Below are 19,230 nucleotides of genomic sequence, written 5' to 3'. Positions count from 1 at the left end.
TCAGTGAACAGGGAAGACTCTTCCAACCCAGAGGTAGCACAACTTTTTACGGACTTGGTGATGCTGGGTCTCCACCAGAAGGTTATAGGTCCCACCCACTCAGCAGGCCATACCTTAGATTTGAATTTTACTAATTCCAAATCTTCGATCAGTGACCTCTCTCGACCTCACACCTGGACGGAACATTTCATGATCAGGTTTCAGATACCTAAAATAGCCGGGACAGAGAAATCAAGGAAAGGCGACAAAACAGCCTCAGTGCAATGGTGGTTAGTCTCCCCTGACTCCTTGTCCAAAGTTTTCAAGTTTTCAATTTCCACTCAGGACAATATTGACCTAGCATTAGTAGAGTATCACTGTTCCTTTAATTCAGCATTTGATAGCACCTCTCCTCTTAAACAAGCATTAAAACATAACTTAGATCACACAGACCATGATACTCTACCGAGCTGAGGAAGGAGAAGTTGTCCTGTAAAAAGCTGGAAAAAAGATGATGTCAGACTAAAAATCAAGAGGACAAATACACATACAAAACTGCACTTTCAAAATGTTTTAAGAAAATCAAGCTAGTTCAGAAAACCCACTTGATACACCTGACTTCCTTGGTAAGGGTTCCCCTGTATTTTTTTGCCTTTGCCTCCTGTGTTTTGCAGTGTGTTGGACTTCTTTTTTGCTGGTTTTGATGCTTTGGGCATTTTGCCACTGCTATTTAATGGCAACGTGCAAGTGCTCCCACTGCAAATTGATGTAATGGATTATTATATCCATAATTGGCTTATTTGATTTACTGTTAAGTCCCTAGTACAGTGCACTGTGTGTGCCCAGGGCCAGTAAAACTAATGCTGCTAGTGGGCCTGCACAAGCAGCCTTGTAAAAGTGTCTCAGGCTTGCCTTTGCAGCGTCTGTCTGCAGTCTAGTACTGCCATATTGACCTGGCAAGGCCCTAACCTTCCCATTTCTTACAAAGAGCCACCCCTAAGGTAGGTCCAAGGTACTCTTGTGGGCAGGTTGCAGTGTATGTGAAAGGTAGGACAGGTCCTGATGTGTGTGGCACGTCCTGATAGTGAAATACTGCCAGTTTCGTTTTTTAATATTGAAAGGCTATCTGCCCCATAGGATAGAGTAGGGAGTTTACGTATAACATCTTATAAGTATAAATGCCATGGGGAACAAGATGGGAAAACGGAGTTTAGTATGCCTTAACTCGCAATCTAAAGTAAAGTTGCATCTTTTAGTAAGGGTGATTTTTAAATTCTGGGTTTGAAAATGCCTTTTTTAGAAAGTAGGTTGCTTGCACTGTGTCCTATATGCACTGCACTCCGCACCTCCTTCCTTCACTCTGCCTGGACATCACTGACACCGTCGCTGGCCATTCAAACATCAACCTGCTCCATTGCCTGCACCGTGACCTGCCAGCAACACATCGAGCACCGCCTCACTCCACATCGTAGACCTTGGCCTCACTGACGCCATTGGACAACCGTCACTGAGCCATTGCCTGCACCTCGCCGTGAGGGCACCACACGCTGCACCGCTTCCACTTCACATCGCAACAGCATCGATTGCCCCTACTGACTCATGCCCACTGTATTGGCCGCAAAACAAAAGGTACAGTCTGTGAGTCTGTCGACACTACAGCTGACCCGCACTGACGCAGTCGGTTGGAACTGTTAGACTCTCTTGTTTTCAGCATCACGTAAGCCTCGGACAGAGCTCCCGACTCAAAAGATCTGTGATTTTGAGATATTTGTGCAATTTAAAGGTTATCTTGCAAACTGCCTATTTTTCCTGTATTGTATGTTGGATTTTTTTTGTTTTTGGTCTTCTTGGTTTAGATACAGATTTGCTTATTTTTCTAAACTGGTGTGGTGTCCATTTGCAGCGTTTTCACTGTGATGCTGTATAAATGCACAAATGATTTACGTACTGCTTCTGAGATAAGCCTGTCTGCTCATGCCAAGCTACCAAGGGGGTGAGCAGGGGTTATTTTAGAAGTGTATCCCCCTTACTCTGACTAGGAAGAAGGGTCCCTATTTTGACTAAGGGGCAAACAAATGCTAACTAGAGACCCCCATTTCTAACATTGGTGGTCAGCTGTGAGGATCTGGATTTGCATTTGTGCCGTACATACAGTGATCGGTGTACATTACTTGTACTGTGCAGACCATTGCGCAACCACATACCACTGGTGAACTGTTTCCTTTTTGAGTTTTCTGCAACTTGAGAACTGCCAACTTTTTTCAGCATGACCAAGCCAGCACCTATTGCATCTATTGACATCGAATTTGAAAAAGATAGGGTGGAAACCTGCACGGTGTCTCAACTAAAAGCCATCTGCAAGACATTTTAAATCTCTGAAAGAGGCCTCACCAGAAAGGAGGAATACCAAAAGGTTCTGAGGGCCTGCTTGGAATCCAGAAATGCCAGTGGGAATGATGATGGTCCTATGGTGGAGGCAGAGAATTTGGATGGGCAGCAGGAGGGGCTTTTGAACCTGCCAGAGGGGAGGGTACCTTCCAGGGAGGGCAGCAGTGTGTCTTCAAGAGGTCTGTCTACAGCGGAGCTCGAAGACAGAGAGAAAAGTAGAATGCATACATCGGAGCTTGTAAAGCTCAGGTTGGGCATGGAGGATATGGAATTGGAGGTAGAGATGCAGATGTTGGCTCTGGAGGAAAATAGGATGCTCTTAGAGCATGAAAGAGGGTTAAGGGAGCTGGGCATCAAAGCCAAGAGTGTAGAGTCTAGTTCCAATGGAGCTTGTCATCAGTGACTGGAGAAGGGAGAGTGTACATCCCCAAGGAGGTAATCAAGGATTACGTGAGGAGTGATGACATTGGTCAGGGGGTTTGAGGTCCCACAGAATCCCTGAGAGAGACTGGGGAGCAGGGCTGTGGAGCCGCTTCATGTCTGAAAGGAGGGACTCCTTGCTAGCCTTACCAAAATAGGAGAAGATACCTTATGCTCCTATGAAGCAAACCTTAATCAGGGGATGTGGCTTAAACCCAGAACTGTAAGCTTGAGTCAAGCACTAGGGTGGAGTGTGTGTCTTACTTTTCCAGAGCACTGGACGGTTATGTGAAGGGTTGCCAGGTAAATAATTTTCAGGGGCTCTATGATTTGGTGGCATGGAGCACTTGTCTGATGGTTGTTTTCCAGAGCTACGCCAGCACCTTATCGATAGCAAGCTAACTAACCCCAGGAAGTGTGCTGTGGAGGCAGACTGCTGGGTCAGTACAAGGGTCCACAAAGGTCATGTGGGAGACTCCTCCAAGAGTGGGCAGGGTCCCCAGCAGAAGAGTGGGGGAGGCAAGGGTAAACAAAAGGAGTTCCAAAAAGAGCCCCAAAGTAATTCCCAAGGGAACCAAGGGAAAGGTTCCCAGCCTCCAGATGATAAGAAACAAGGGGGTCTTTAGGTAAGCCTGAAAAGAAGGGTCCCCTCATGTGTTATGCGTGTAATCAGGTGGGTCACTACAGAGGGAATCCTAAGAGTTCTAAAGCAACCCCTGCAACCAGTGGTGCACCGCCCTGTGGGTTGACTCGTGGAGCCTTGGGGGAGGAGGTGAAGTCACAGGGGGGATGTGAGCCTGAAGAGTTGACCCTGGTCTCACTAGCAGAGAGTGAGATGGTCCCAAGGACCCACCTGCCTGCCAACACTAAGAAATACGGGAAGTGGGTGAACATAATTGGCCATAGTGTGGAAGCTCTGAGAGACGCTGGAACCAGTGTGACAGCTTTCAGTTGTCGGCAAGTGTCTGAAGAGCAGGTGGTCCCCAACATACTCTACCCGGTAGTGGCAGATGAAAACTCAGATTGCCTCTGCAATGTGGCATAAGTTCCGTTTGAGTGGGGGGTCTCAGATACCTTGCAAGTAGTTGTGCCACCAGCCATGCCTGTCGAGGGTGTGCTCGGTAACGACATGGACAGTTCCTCTTGGGAGAAGGTAGAACATAGAGGTCATTTGGAGATGTTGGGGCTGCTTGGGTGGGTGTGTGTGACCACTCGGTCTATGGCCGCCGGTAAGGGCAATCAAGAGGACCTGGAGGAATGGCCCAGGTGCCTACCACAAAGAGAGGAGGGAAGGGGTGTGAGGAGTGGGAGGAGAAGGAGAGCTCAGAAGAGTGAGAGGAGAAGGGGAGCTCAGAAGAGTGAGAGGAGAAGGGGAGCTCAGAGGAGTGAGAGGAGAAGGGGAGCTTTGAGGAGTGAGAGGAGAAGGGGAGCTCAGAGGAGTGAGAGGAGAAGGAGAGCTCAGAGGAGTGAGAGGAGAAGGAGAGCTCAGAGGAGTGAGAGGAGAAGGGGAGCTCAGAGGAGTGAGAGTAGAAGGAGAGCTCAGAGGAGTGAGAGGAGAAGGGGAGCTCAGAGGAGTGAGAGGAGAAGGAGAGCTCAGAAGAGTGAGAGGAGAAGGAGAGCTCAGAGGAGTGAGAGGAGAAGGGGAGCTTTGAGGAGTGGGAGGAGAAGGAGAGCTCAGAAGAGTGAGAGGAGAAGGGGAGCTTTGAGGAGTGAGAGGTAGGAGGAGAGCTTTGAGGAGTGGGAGGAGAAGGAGAGCTCAGAAGAGTGAGAGGAGAAGGGGAGCTTTGAGGAGTGAGAGGTAGGAGGAGAGCTCAGAGGAGTGAGAGGAGAAGGGGAGCTTTGAGGAGTGAGAGGAGAAGGAGAGCTCAGAGGAGTGAGAGGAGAAGGAGAGCTCAGAAGAGTGAGAGGAGAAGGGGAGCTCAGAGGAGTGAGAGTAGAAGGAGAGCTCAGAGGAGTGAGAGTAGAAGGAGAGCTCAGAGGAGTGAGAGGAGAAGGAGAGCTCAGAAGAGTGGGAGGAGAAGGAGAGCTCAGAAGAGTGAGAGGAGAAGGGGAGCTTTGAGGAGTGAGAGGAGAAGGAGAGCTCAGAAGAGTGAGAGGAGAAGGGGAGCTCAGAGGAGTGAGAGGAGAAGGGGAGCTTTGAGGAGTGAGAGGAAAAGGGGAGCTTTGAGGAGTGAGAGGAGAAGGAGAGCTCAGAAGAGTGAGAGGAGAAGGGGAGCTCAGAGGAGTGAGAGTAGAAGGGGAGCTTTGTGGAGTGGGAGGTAGGAGGAGAGCTCCGAGGAGTGAGAGGAGAAGGGGAGCTTTGAGGAGGGATAGGCAGGAGGAGAGCTCAGAGGAGGGAGAGGAGGGGGATCAGAGGGCAGAAGGGGAGCTCACAGAGCAGTGAGAGGGGAAAGGGAGCTCTGAGAGCATTGAAAGGCAGAAGGGGAGCTCAGAGGGGCAGAAGGGCAGCTCCCAGAGAAGCTAACATAGCACTCTCATGGATCAGGAAGAAGCATAAATGCCACAAATTATATCTGTGGTTTACCTCTTTTTGAAGTGTTCAAACTCCTTTTTCCTCCTCTGCTTTACAGACTCGAGTTCATCTGGCTGGAGAGCATCCTGGAAGCGGTCAACGTGCTTTACCTTCGGGTCCTCACACTTACAAGGCTTCTTAGGAAACATCCTGGAAAGAAAGACCTGAAGGTCAGCTTGGGAGCACCTCACAGCAGTAACAGCAGTCATAGTCAAAGGACTGCTCAGATGAAGGTTAACCCTGAGTGGAACTCTGCAAAGTGGCAAAAAAACTCTGCCGCGCTACATGGAGCTCCGCAAGTGGCAGAGTTCCATAGAACAATGCTGTTTGCGGTGATTGCACAGTGCGGATGCTTGTCCGCACTGTACAGTCATCACAAACGGCACCTTGCACAGCACAAGCGGTCCCTTCTTTCCCTTTTCTGGCACTCGAGTGGATTTTTACTCAGACTGCAGCTTTCTCTACAAGAACAAGCAGCGAACGGTCAAAAGCATACACGACAACTTGCAATGAGAAACCTGACCACCCCGCGTTGAGAAATATCGCCGGGAGGTTTATTTTCCCGCTCGAGCTCGCCAACTTGATGTTGACGATTGCGAAAGAGGAAAAATCTCGCCGGGAGGCTGATTTTCCTTGCTCGCGGTTGCCAACTTGACGTTGACGCAGAGTTTTTCGGAACTCTGCGAGCTCTGCGTATTGCGGAGTGTAGGAAACTCCGCAAACAAGTACTGAAGAAATTCCCTCAAGACCTATATACTTTTCATTGTTAACATGTTTTACATATAGTTACTTTGTTCGTGCACAACAATAACATCAGAACTAATGAATTTAATTTCTTTAGTATTTTATTTCATCATTCTTTATTTATTCATTCATATTACTTATGAGTCCATCATTCTTTGTTTGTTCATTTTCATTTCTTAAAAATATTTATCTTTTATTTGGTATATACTGTTATGTGAAAAATACATATTACAAATAATATCAACAAAATGATTACAAAAAAAGAGAGAGAGACCCTGGGTTATACCAACACAATAAATACAATACCAATCATACATACACATTCATTCTCATCCTATTGCCATCCACACATTCCATACACATGCAGTATCTGAACAAATCGTGATGTAATAAGGCAGAAGGAGAATTTTTACTGCCTAAATTTATGACCATCACATGTGAGTTATGGGTTCCACGCAAGGTCGACGCGCGTTTCGGTGGGTTCTATACCACCTTCCTCAGGACCTATGCAGATACAAACATTCCTTACACAACAAAACAAAAACCAGGGGATTATTTTTTCACTAGATGTGTGCCTGTAGTCTTCTTTAAAATTCAGTTGGCAATATTCAGTATTTCAATGGTCTCAATGTGCATCAAGGAATGTTAATTCCTTTTATAATTCTAATTATTGCCACACAGGGGTATTCTTTTTATTAATGTCCTTTCGTTCTTAGTGGGTGTGTCTCATCACAGTAAAAATAGTAAAATGGTATCTCACTCTTGTCGTTCCTTATTATTCGAACGCAAACTTATTAATAGTTTTATATGGTAGCAAAACGGAATCCCTCTTTTTACACCAGGATCGTAATTTTCGTGGAGATCACTCCTGCAGCCTTATAGTATGGCGTCTTGCTTCTACATTTGGACTATGTACCCGAGTTGCTACATGGCAAAAGGAAGGAGTGGGGGAAATCCAGCGTTTTAAATCGAACAATAAGGCGCCAACACCCCTATTGCTCAAACTCCGCAAACTCCGCCAGCGAAGTGTAGTTCACCGCCCAGGGTTAGTGAAGGTGAGCAGCAGTTGTCTGCCTAGGAGCTGTCTTATAAAGGACCTTCACTCCCTGCACTGAGCAGCGCTGGTCTGCAACTGTAGGAGATCCCTTGTGAAGGAGCTTCTCTCCCTGCACTGAGCAGCGCCGGTCTGCAGCTGTAGGAGATCCCTTGTGAAGGAGCTTCTCTCCCTGCATTGAACAGCGCCGGTCTGCAGCTGTAGGAGATCCCTTGTGAAGGAGCTTCTCTCCCTGCACTGAGCAGCGCCGGTCTGCAGCTGTAGGAGATCCCTTGTGAAGGAGCTTCTCTCCCTGCATTGAACAGCGCCGGTCTGCAGCTGTAGGAGATCCCTTGTGAAGGAGCTTCTCTCCCTGCACTGAGCAGCGCTGGTCTGCAGCTGTAGGAGATCCCTTGTGAAGGAGCTTCTCTCCCTGCACTGAGCAGCGCTGGTCTGCAGCTGTAGGAGATCCCTTGTGAAGGAGCTTCTCTCCCTGCACTGAGCAGCGCTGGTCTGCAGCTGTAGGAGATCCCTTGTGAAGGAGCTTCTCTCCCTGCACTGAGCAGCGCCGGTCTGCAGCTGTAGGAGATCCCTTGTGAAGGAGCTTCTCTCCCTGCACTGAGCAGCGCTGGTCTGCAGCTGTAGGAGATCCCTTGTGAAGGAGCTTCTCTCCCTGCACTGAGCAGCGCCGGTCTGCAGCTGTAGGAGATCCCTTGTGAAGGAGCTTCTCTCCCTGCACTGAGCAGCGCTGGTCTGCAGCTGTAGGAGATCCCTTGTGAAGGAGCTTCTCTCCCTGCACTGAGCAGCGCTGGTCTGCAGCTGTAGGAGATCCCTTGTGAAGGAGCTTCTCTCCCTGCACTGAGCAGCGCTGGTCTGCAGCTGTAGGAGATCCCTTGTGAAGGAGCTTCTCTCCCTGCACTGAGCAGCGCTGGTCTGCAGCTGTAGGAGATCCCTTGTGAAGGAGCTTCTCTCCCTGCACTGAGCAGCGCTGGTCTGCAGCTGTAGGAGATCCCTTGTGAAGGAGCTTCTCTCCCTGCATTGAACAGCGCCGGTCTGCAGCTGTAGGAGATCCCTTGTGAAGGAGCTTCTCTCCCTGCACTGAGCAGCGCTGGTCTGCAGCTGTAGGAGATCCCTTGTGAAGGAGCTTCTCTCCCTGCACTGAGCAGCGCCGGTCTGCAGCTGTAGGAGATCCCTTGTGAAGGAGCTTCTCTCCCTGCACTGAGCAGCGCTGGTCTGCAGCTGTAGGAGATCCCTTGTGAAGGAGCTTCTCTCCCTGCACTGAGCAGCGCTGGTCTGCAGCTGTAGGAGATCCCTTGTGAAGGAGCTTCTCTCCCTGCACTGAGCAGCACTGGTCTGCAGCTGTAGGAGATCCCTTGTGAAGGAGCTTCTCTCCCTGCACTGAGCAGCGCTGGTCTGCAGCTGTAGGAGATCCCTTGTGAAGGAGCTTCTCTCCCTGCACTGAGCAGCGCTGGTCTGCAGCTGTAGGAGATCCCTTGTGAAGGAGCTTCTCTCCCTGCACTGAGCAGCGCTGGTCTGCAGCTGTAGGAGATCCCTTGTGAAGGAGCTTCTCTCCCTGCACTGAGCAGCGCTGGTCTGCAGCTGTAGGAGATCCCTTGTGAAGGAGCTTCTCTCCCTGCACTGAGCAGCGCTGGTCTGCAGCTGTAGGAGATCCCTTGTGAAGGAGCTTCTCTCCCTGCACTGAGCAGCGCTGGTCTGCAGCTGTAGGAGATCCCTTGTGAAGGAGCTTCTCTCCCTGCACTGAGCAGCGCTGGTCTGCAGCTGTAGGAGATCCCTTGTGAAGGAGCTTCTCTCCCTGCACTGAGCAGCGCTGGTCTGCAGCTGTAGGAGATCCCTTGTGAAGGAGCTTCTCTCCCTGCACTGAGCAGCGCCGGTCTGCAGCTGTAGGAGATCCCTTGTGAAGGAGCTTCTCTCCCTGCACTGAGCAGCGCCGGTCTGCAGCTGTAGGAGATCCCTTGTGAAGGAGCTTCTCTCCCTGCACTGAGCAGCGCCGGTCTGCAGCTGTAGGAGATCCCTTGTGAAGGAGCTTCTCTCCCTGCACTGAGCAGCACTGGTCTGCAGCTGTAGGAGATCCCTTGTGAAGGAGCTTCTCTCCCTGCACTGAGCAGCGCTGGTCTGCAGCTGTAGGAGATCCCTTGTGAAGGAGCTTCTCTCCCTGCACTGAGCAGCGCCGGTCTGCAGCTGTAGGAGATCCCTTGTGAAGGAGCTTCTCTCCCTGCACTGAGCAGCGCTGGTCTGCAGCTGTAGGAGATCCCTTGTGAAGGAGCTTCTCTCCCTGCACTGAGCAGCGCTGGTCTGCAGCTGTAGGAGATCCCTTGTGAAGGAGCTTCTCTCCCTGCACTGAGCAGCGCCGGTCTGCAGCTGTAGGAGATCCCTTGTGAAGGAGCTTCTCTCCCTGCACTGAGCAGCGCCGGTCTGCAGCTGTAGGAGATCCCTTGTGAAGGAGCTTCTCTCCCTGCACTGAGCAGCGCCGGTCTGCAGCTGTAGGAGATCCCTTGTGAAGGAGCTTCTCTCCCTGCACTGAGCAGCACTGGTCTGCAGCTGTAGGAGATCCCTTGTGAAGGAGCTTCTCTCCCTGCACTGAGCAGCGCCGGTCTGCAGCTGTAGGAGATCCCTTGTGAAGGAGCTTCTCTCCCTGCACTGAGCAGCGCTGGTCTGCAGCTGTAGGAGATCCCTTGTGAAGGAGCTTCTCTCCCTGCACTGAGCAGCGCCGGTCTGCAGCTGTAGGAGATCCCTTGTGAAGGAGCTTCTCTCCCTGCACTGAGCAGCGCTGGTCTGCAGCTGTAGGAGATCCCTTGTGAAGGAGCTTCTCTCCCTGCACTGAGCAGCGCCGGTCTGCAGCTGTAGGAGATCCCTTGTGAAGGAGCTTCTCTCCCTGCACTGAGCAGCGCTGGTCTGCAGCTGTAGGAGATCCCTTGTGAAGGAGCTTCTCTCCCTGCACTGAGCAGCGCTGGTCTGCAGCTGTAGGAGATCCCTTGTGAAGGAGCTTCTCTCCCTGCACTGAGCAGCGCTGGTCTGCAGCTGTAGGAGATCCCTTGTGAAGGAGCTTCTCTCCCTGCACTGAGCAGCGCTGGTCTGCAGCTGTAGGAGATCCCTTGTGAAGGAGCTTCTCTCCCTGCACTGAGCAGCGCCGGTCTGCAGCTGTAGGAGATCCCTTGTGAAGGAGCTTCTCTCCCTGCACTGAGCAGCGCTGGTCTGCAGCTGTAGGAGATCCCTTGTGAAGGAGCTTCTCTCCCTGCACTGAGCAGCGCCGGTCTGCAGCTGTAGGAGATCCCTTGTGAAGGAGCTTCTCTCCCTGCACTGAGCAGCGCTGGTCTGCAGCTGTAGGAGATCCCTTGTGAAGGAGCTTCTCTCCCTGCACTGAGCAGCGCTGGTCTGCAGCTGTAGGAGATCCCTTGTGAAGGAGCTTCTCTCCCTGCACTGAGCAGCGCCGGTCTGCAGCTGTAGGAGATCCCTTGTGAAGGAGCTTCTCTCCCTGCACTGAACAGCGCCGGTCTGCAGCTGTAGGAGATCCCTTGTGAAGGAGCTTCTCTCCCTGCATTGAGCAGCGCCGGTCTGCAGCTGTAGGAGATCCCTTGTGAAGGAGCTTCTCTCCCTGCACTGAGCAGCGCCGGTCTGCAGCTGTAGGAGATCCCTTGTGAAGGAGCTTCTCTCCCTGCACTGAGCAGCGCCGGTCTGCAGCTGTAGGAGATCCCTTGTGAAGGAGCTTCTCTCCCTGCACTGAGCAGCGCCGGTCTGCAGCTGTAGGAGATCCCTTGTGAAGGAGCTTCTCTCCCTGCACTGAGCAGCGCCGGTCTGCAGCTGTAGGAGATCCCTTGTGAAGGAGCTTCTCTCCCTGCACTGAGCAGCGCCGGTCTGCAGCTGTAGGAGATCCCTTGTGAAGGAGCTTCTCTCCCTGCACTGAGCAGCGCCGGTCTGCAGCTGTAGGAGATCCCTTGTGAAGGAGCTTCTCTCCCTGCACTGAACAGCGCCGGTCTGCAGCTGTAGGAGATCCCTTGTGAAGGAGCTTCTCTCCCTGCACTGAGCAGCGCCGGTCTGCAGCTGTAGGAGATCCCTTGTGAAGGAGCTTCTCTCCCTGCACTGAACAGCGCCGGTCTGCAGCTGTAGGAGATCCCTTGTGAAGGAGCTTCTCTCCCTGCACTGAGCAGCGCCGGTCTGCAGCTGTAGGAGATCCCTTGTGAAGGAGCTTCTCTCCCTGCACTGAGCAGCGCCGGTCTGCAGCTGTAGGAGATCCCTTGTGAAGGAGCTTCTCTCCCTGCACTGAGCAGCGCCGGTCTGCAGCTGTAGGAGATCCCTTGTGAAGGAGCTTCTCTCCCTGCACTGAGCAGCGCCGGTCTGCAGCTGTAGGAGATCCCTTGTGAAGGAGCTTCTCTCCCTGCACTGAGCAGCGCCGGTCTGCAACTGTAGGAGATCCCTTGTGAAGGAGCTTCTCTCCCTGCACTGAGCAGCGCCGGTCTGCAGCTGTAGGAGATCCCTTGTGAAGGAGCTTCTCTCCCTGCACTGAGCAGCGCCGGTCTGCAGCTGTAGGAGATCCCTTGTGAAGGAGCTTCTCTCCCTGCACTGAGCAGCGCCGGTCTGCAGCTGTAGGAGATCCCTTGTGAAGGAGCTTCTCTCCCTGCACTGAGCAGCGCCGGTCTGCAGCTGTAGGAGATCCCTTGTGAAGGAGCTTCTCTCCCTGCACTGAGCAGCGCCGGTCTGCTGTTCTGGGAGCTCACTTGTAACGGAGCTTCACCCCCAGTGTTAGCATTGTCTCCCCCCACACCCGCAACAAGCACTGCAGTGCCCTAACACTTATCCTACAAGGAGGCAACCAGGGGGGCCTTGGGAGGGAGACACTCATTCTACATGAAGGGAACCGGGGGGGCCCTAATGAGGGGGGACACTCATCCTACAAGAAGGTACCAGGGGGTCCTAAAGAGGGGGAGACAATCATCCTACAAGAAGGCAACGGGGGGCCCTAAAGAAGGGGAGACACTCAACCTACAAGAAGAGAAGCGGTGGCCCTATAGAGGGGGGACACTCATCCTACAAGAAGGCAACAGGGGATCCTAAAGAGGGGGAGATACTCATCCTACTTGAAGGCAATGGGGGCCCAAAAGAGGCAGAGACACTAATCCTTCAAGTAGGCCATGGGGGGGTCCTAAAGAGGGCGAGACACTCATCCTACAAGAAGGCAACTGGTGGGAGGGGGGCCATAAGAAGGGGAGACACTGATCCGATAAGAAGGTAACTGGGGTGTAGGAGAGTAGGGTCTGCTTCCTATTGTTGCCCCCACTTTTTGCTGTGATTCTCTGGTTTTTCGACTTTAGTCTGGCTGTGGACCTGCTAATCAGGCCCACAACCCAGCTGTTTTCTCTCTAAATTGATACCATGTATTTTAGGTACATACCGGATTGGTTACTGGGTCACCCTTGTGAGCCTCTGTATAGTGTACCATAGGTACCCAGGGCATAGGTGCACCCAAGGCCTACCAGGGACTGCAGCATGGATTGTGCCACCCCTGGTTTGCCTTCCAAACTGACACTACAGGTCTGTTCACACAGCCTGGGTAAGGTGGTGTAATCACCCCTTACTTAGATATAGTATACCTATATCTATATATACATATGTTATGTTATGTTATTTTTACTTATACCGCGCACAGCTACCCCAGCAAAGGGGCGTCCTGGCGCTTTGACAAGGCAAACACAACACGACACCGAAGAGAATCAGGAAGGCCAAAGGAAACCGCAAGAAAACTAAACAAATAAGATGGTCTTGACGGCCCGTCTAAACTGGAAAAGGTCATCAATAGCCCGGATATGAGGAGGAAGAGAATTCCACCACTTTGCCGCTAGCACACGAAAAGAGCGGCCACCAGCTCTACTCAATCTGAAGCGCGGGACCACTGCCAGATTCTGACCCAGAGATCTGAGGGTTCGCGGGGGGACATACGGTATCAGCAAATTCTCCAAAATTTGAGGAGACGTACCCTTGAGGATTTTAAACGCAAGGCAGAGGACCTTGAATTTGATCCTCTGGGGTATGGGGAGCCAATGAAGAGAGTGCAAAGATTTGGAGACCGAGCACCGCCTTGGCAGACCTATCACCACTCTGGCTGCAGCATTTTGAACTCGCTGCAGCCGGGTGAGTTCTAACTGATTAATCCCAGCCAAAAGCGAGCTGGCATAATCCAGCTGGGACAGCACTGATGCTTGAACCACCAGTTGCCTGGTGGATGCATCAAAAAATTTAAGGATAGGTCTTAGTCCTCTAATGATGCCATAGCAAGAAGCTGCCACCTTCTTGGAATGACAGATAAAGCCGAGGGTCGGGTCAAGCCAAACCCCTAGATTTTTTATCTCCGATGCTGGGGAGGGGGGTCACACCTAGTTCAGAGGGCCACCACTTGTCACCCCACAACGTCGCCTGCTTGCCAACCACCATAACCTCAGTCTTTTTGGTATTTAACTGGCGACAGTTGGAATTCATCCAGTTGGCCACTGCCCGTAAACCGTCACAGAACCTGGGAGCCTCCATGTCTGAGTCCCCGCTCAGCGTGACCGCCAGCTGTGTGCCATCTGCCTATGAAACCATCGTCAGGCCCCATTGCTTGACGACCGCAGCCAGCGGCCTCACATAAAGATTAAATAGAGTGGGACTCAGCGATGAACCCTGTGGGACCCCCAGGTCTAACGGATAGGATTTAGACTTGCCGGGCGGAATCGCAACCTGGAATGACCTTTCAGCAAGGAAAGATCGAAACCAGCATAGAGCGGAGCCCGTGACACCCACTTCCTCAAGTTGCTGAAGCAAAATCCTGTGCGAGACCGTGTCGAACGCAGCACTAAGATCTAATAACAGTAGTGCCGCTGTCCGACCCGCATTAAGCACAGAACACAGATGTTCGACCATAGAAAGTAGGGCCGTCTCCGTACTGTGGCCCGCACGGAACCCATTCTGAGTAGGGTCAAGAATGTTAGCCCTAGTAAGATGGTCTGCTAGAATGCCATTCACATGGGCCTCAGCGACTTTCGTAGCCCAAGGAAGCAAGGAGATGGGGCGGTAGTTCTCAGGTTTAAGGGGGTCAAGGGTCGCCTTCTTCAAAGTAGGTGTAACTACAGCCTGCTTCCACCAAATGGGAACTATCCCAGAAGAAAGTGACAGATTGATAAAAGAAAGCACCGGAGTACGACATAGCGGCGACATATTCTTAAGCTGGGCCGGTTACAACGGGTCTGCAGGAGATCCTGACTTGATTTTAAGGCTCAGAGAGTCAAAGGCCTCCATAGATAGGGAGGGCAGGATAGAAAGACACTCACTGTCTCCCAAGATGCAGCTGACCCGTTCTGAAATTGAAAAGCCCGTCGAGAAGGTTCGATAGATGGCATGAACTTTCTCGAGGAAAAAGGAGGCCAGACCCTCACAATGGGAGTCCGAGCATATTTCCGCCGCCGTTGTCCTCTTAGCTATCAAATCCTTTAATACCTTAAAAATGAGTTTCGATGGATTTGAGCTATTCTGAAACTCTTGGGCATAAAAGGCTGCTCGTGTTCTACACACCGCCCTATGGTAGATTTTATTTTTAGCACGGTAACAGGCCTTCAATTCAGGATCAAACGATTTTCTCCATAGTCTCTCAGCCTGTCTACAGGCTCATTTGAGGGACGCTAAGGCACTATCGTACCATGGGCTAGGCTCTTTCCGACGACACTTGGACCATACCAAGGGGATCAAAGAATCAAGGGCACGGGAGATCCACTCACAAAAGGAATCATATCCGCGGTCAACATCAGTGAAAGGGCCTAGAGGTGCCTCCTCCAACAGATGGTAAAAGTCCTCCAGTCTTAGTTTGTTCCAATGTCGTCTAAGAACTAATCTGTCGTGAGATATAAGAGGAGACTCCAACATGGGGCATATCACTTTCACCAGCATATGGTCTGTCCAGACCATCTGGGTGGGACAGAGGACCCTAACTCCCTCTAAGTTAGTAAAGAAAGGGTCAAGGATGTGGCCATCTCTATGAGTGGGAGAGGTAACCAGCTGGGAAAGCTGCAAGGCCTCTAGATCAGCTAGAATGCTCCTAATAGAGGGCGAGGACAGGCAATCAAAATGAAGATTAAGATCTCCGATAACGTTGAAATTAGCACATCCTAGTACCGCCGTGCTAAATAGATCCGGGAGAGCAGCCCTGAAAGCAGAATCGCAACCCGGAGGGCAATAAATTAGCAGACCAGAGAAGGTGAAGTGATGACTGAACGAGATTTTAAAAAGAGCACTTTCACATCCTGGGAGTTTAGCGGCCTTCCACTCACACGGATAGCACAACTTAATGGCCAGGGCAATTCCTCCCCCCCCTGGTAACACGATTAAGAGTGAAGATGGAATAATCGGGGGGAAAGCCAAATTAAGTATGGAAGAATCCGAATCCTGCAACCAGGTTTCGGTCAGAAAAAGCACGTCAGGAGATTCATCTTTAAGGAGATCGTATATCTCCTGATAGTGCTTTACCAGTGATCTGACGTTAAAGCTCAAGATGTTCAAATCACGCAATCCTGCTTTTCTTTTAAGTAGAGATGGCAGCTCCAGGGATCGAATAAGGGAAGAGGTGTCTAATGTCCAACCGCCACAAATGCAACGGTACGGGCCACATAACGGGTCCACTGGCGAGAGATCGTAGTTTAAAATCTGACCCCGAATGGCCAGCAGATCACCCCTTTGATACCTAATAATAGGTGGTGCCATAGTGTGGAGACTACTATCCAGAATCCAGCCGCGACCCGCGCTTCCTTAGCGCTGACGGGCACAGACGGGCAGGACTCTGGCATGACTCAGGCGCAGGGAAGTGCGCGTAGAGGGGAGCTTTAAATAAGTGTCCCTCAGAGCCTACGGAGCGCTAGACCGCTCACAAATGGCGCCCGCAGAGAATCGCAACCACCCCAAGATGGCGCCTAAACTTCCCCAACCCAAGAACCGGACCCGCTAAACAGCGGTGTGCCACCGATTAAAGTGCGAGTGAGGGGGAGAGAATTAATCCCGTTTAAAAACAGGGGAAAACAACTAAAACAAACAAAAATAGCAAATAGGTAGATTTAAAAGCAGCAGCGCGGCAATTAGGCGCAGAGCGCAATGCAGCGTGAAGGTACCTCGTCAAGGCAGTACCCCGGACTGGTCGCCTTAAATAAGCGTCCCTCAGAGCCTCCGGAGCGCTAGACCGCTCACAAATGGCGCCCGCAGAGAATCGCAACCACCCCAAGATGGCGCCTAAACTTCCCCAACCCAAGAACCGGACCCGCTAAACAGCGGTGTGCCACCGATTAAAGTGCGAGTGAGGGGGAGAGAATTAATCCCGTTTAAAAACAGGGGAAAACAACTAAAACAAACAAAAATAGCAAATAGGTAGATTTAAAAGCAGCAGCGCGGCAATTAGGCGCAGAGCACAATGCAGCGTGAAGGTACCTTGTCAAGGCAGTACCCCGGACTGGTCGCCTAAATAAGCGTCCCTCAGAGCCTCCGGAGCGCTAGACCGCTCACAAATGGCGCCCGCAGAGAATCGCAACCACCCCAAGATGGTGCCTAAACTTCCCCAACCCAAGAACCGGACCCGCTAAACAGCGGTGTGCCACCGATTAAAGTGCGAGTGAGGGGGAGAGAATTAATCCCGTTTAAAAACAGGGGAAAACTAAAACAAACAAAAATAGCAAATAGGTAGATTTAAAAGCAGCAGCGCGGCAATTAGGCGCAGAGCGCAATGCAGCGTGAAGGTACCTCGTCACACACACACATATGCACCTATAAGTCACTCCTATGGCAGGCCTACACAATCCTGGAGGCAGAGTGATTGGTTTCATGTGAGAGGGTGCCCTAGCATGAGCTGAGCCCCTCTGCAGCTTTCGGAACCATGTCCTTATAGCTGTACTATGATATAGCCATACCATAGACTCTTAAGTGCATTAGAATCCTTGTGGTTAATGCTAACTTTGGTTTGGCTTTATCAAAGCATGACGTGTAAGGTGTCAAACACTTTGGAATACTACCCCCTCCCCCCCCGCGGCCGGTTATGGCGGCGGGGTAGACTTCCACCCTTCTAGAGGGAGAAGACATGTAGTTACTGGTTTACCCGGTTAAAGTTAACAGAGCCTCAGCATCACAAAATGGATGCTGCAGCCACAGACACGAGTCTGCCCTCCTGTTGCTGAACGAAACTCCAGCTGGGGAGGCCTGGACAATAGGTTTCCTGTCCAGGGAGGTGCTGGCACCTCCCCAGACAAGCTTTTGTTTATTGGGGCAGGGAGGGCTGCATTCAGTGAATGCTTTCCAGACACTGTCTGGAGAACACAAGGTGCTCCAAGCATTTCCCAGTTCAAACCTGTTGCTGGGGCACTCTGCTCCAGCTCTGGCGCAAAGCTGGACAAAGGGAAAGGGGTGTAACCACCGCCTTCCTGGTCCCCCCGTAGGAGGGACCTTAAAGGTAGTGCAGCCCCTAAACTTAGAATAAGTATAGGAACCCTGTCCCTAGGACTTTAGATTACCCTGGACGAAACTTTGAAAAAATATCCAGAACCTTCGACATTCCATTTCGACTGGAAGACGGAAGATATCTCCCTTGTGGTCAAGGAGTGACCACCCTGTTCAAACAGGCACCAACAGAAACTTTGCCAATCTGCATTTTCGAGGCTCCCGCCGGATCATGAAGAATCTGTGACACAAGACATGGACTTCCAGACATCTCTAACTCCGACCTTCGCTCACAGCAAAGCTGAGACCCGTGGCAGACACGAGAGATGTGGGACCGGAACTCCTGGACATCCTGCATTTTGAATCTAACTTGCTTTCCTGGTTGCTCCAGAATTGCTCCATCTTCCCTACAAAAGAGAAGTTCCTTAGACCTTGTTGGTTGCACCAAAGCCAATCTCGACTTCCTGCTTGGGTTGCGTTTACCAAGGCTTGTTGGGTCCAGTCCGTATACCAACACAGCAGTCAACTAGATCCTTTATGGGACAGTTTAATCCAGCTCCTGGTCATCGTCGACACCTCCTGGTCCTCGTGGCTGAAGAGACAAACTTCAGATCTTCAACTGGTATCACCCGACATTTGGTGGCATCTTTCTATCGCAGCCCTGGTCACTGGCAAGTGACCCGGACACTGTCCCTTCTGCTTTCAGGTTCTACAGATCTTCGATCCACCCTTGGATCCACCCGGACACTTTTCCTCTGGTCACCTGCAGCACTTCTTTGCAGATCTCCATTGAAATCGACGACGAAAGCCGACACCAAAAGAGACTAATGCACCCGGCTTCCGTGGGTGAGGTAACACGAGTACTCTGGTAGTCTCGAGGGTATTGGCCCTCCTAGTGTCTAAGTCTAAAAGGGTTTCATCGTAGTTTATTTAGAAGTGTCCTTAAATTGTAAATTTGCAACTTGTTCGTTTCCCATAAAAAGTCAATGGTAACCCGCAGCTGTGTTTAGTCACTGCACGCGGCTCCCATGGGCATCCTACTTCCTAACCTTTGGTTGTTTAGAGTAGCCCAGCGATTCCCTAGGCCCCAGGCCTGCTTACTAATTTTCACGTGGTTCTTATACCACTATTTTAGTATATGGTTTGTGAGGCCCCTAGGGCATGACGCATACTGTGCAACTTCTTGTATGCTAATTGAGTAACTTGTATTGTACTTTTACCTCTGACCTCATAAAGAGTGCAGAGGGGTTGTGTTTTGAATAAATACATATATATTTGATATATACCTTGTGTGGTGTCCTTTCATTTGGTACTCAAGGGATTATAATTGGTAAAACAACTTGCTTAATAGGCTCTCTGAAGTCTTAGCCTGATGACTGCTGGTCCATACTACCACTAGGATAGCTTGACTAAAAGGATGACTTTACAACCACCATCAATAAGGGTCGATTAGACTGGTGCAATGTGCCTACTAGAACTAGTGGACATCATATGCCAGGCTAACTTCTCACATTGGTGTGCAGCGGATGGGATAAGAGCTTGCATTGTTTTACCAAATAATCTTGAGAATATCGTTTGAAAAATCACATCAAGGTACCTGTAGATACATATGAATCAAGTCTTATAATACATAAATTCTACTGATCTTAGCAGTTGTAGGTTGTAAGGGCTTAGCACACCCTGACTACAACTTCTAGAG

General features: G+C 51.0%; 1 protein-coding gene across 1 annotated transcript in view; it reads right to left on the bottom strand.

The window, feature by feature from the left end:
* The window catches only part of LOC144762101 (beta-1,4 N-acetylgalactosaminyltransferase 2-like), a 335,968-nt gene that overhangs the window by 234,980 nt on the left and 81,758 nt on the right, over positions 1-19,230 (bottom strand). Inside the window, exon 2 of the mRNA XM_078647224.1 lies at positions 5,312-5,449. Within this exon, the coding sequence (XP_078503350.1) occupies positions 5,312-5,449 (138 nt within the window). The remainder of the gene's footprint in view (positions 1-5,311; positions 5,450-19,230) is intronic.

The sequence above is a fragment of the Lissotriton helveticus genome, chromosome 6 (genome assembly GCF_964261635.1).
Source record: "Lissotriton helveticus chromosome 6, aLisHel1.1, whole genome shotgun sequence".
Taxonomy (NCBI): Eukaryota; Metazoa; Chordata; class Amphibia; order Caudata; family Salamandridae; genus Lissotriton; species Lissotriton helveticus.
Note: the sequence above shows the minus strand (reverse complement) of the source record. Positions and strands in the feature narration are given on the sequence as shown.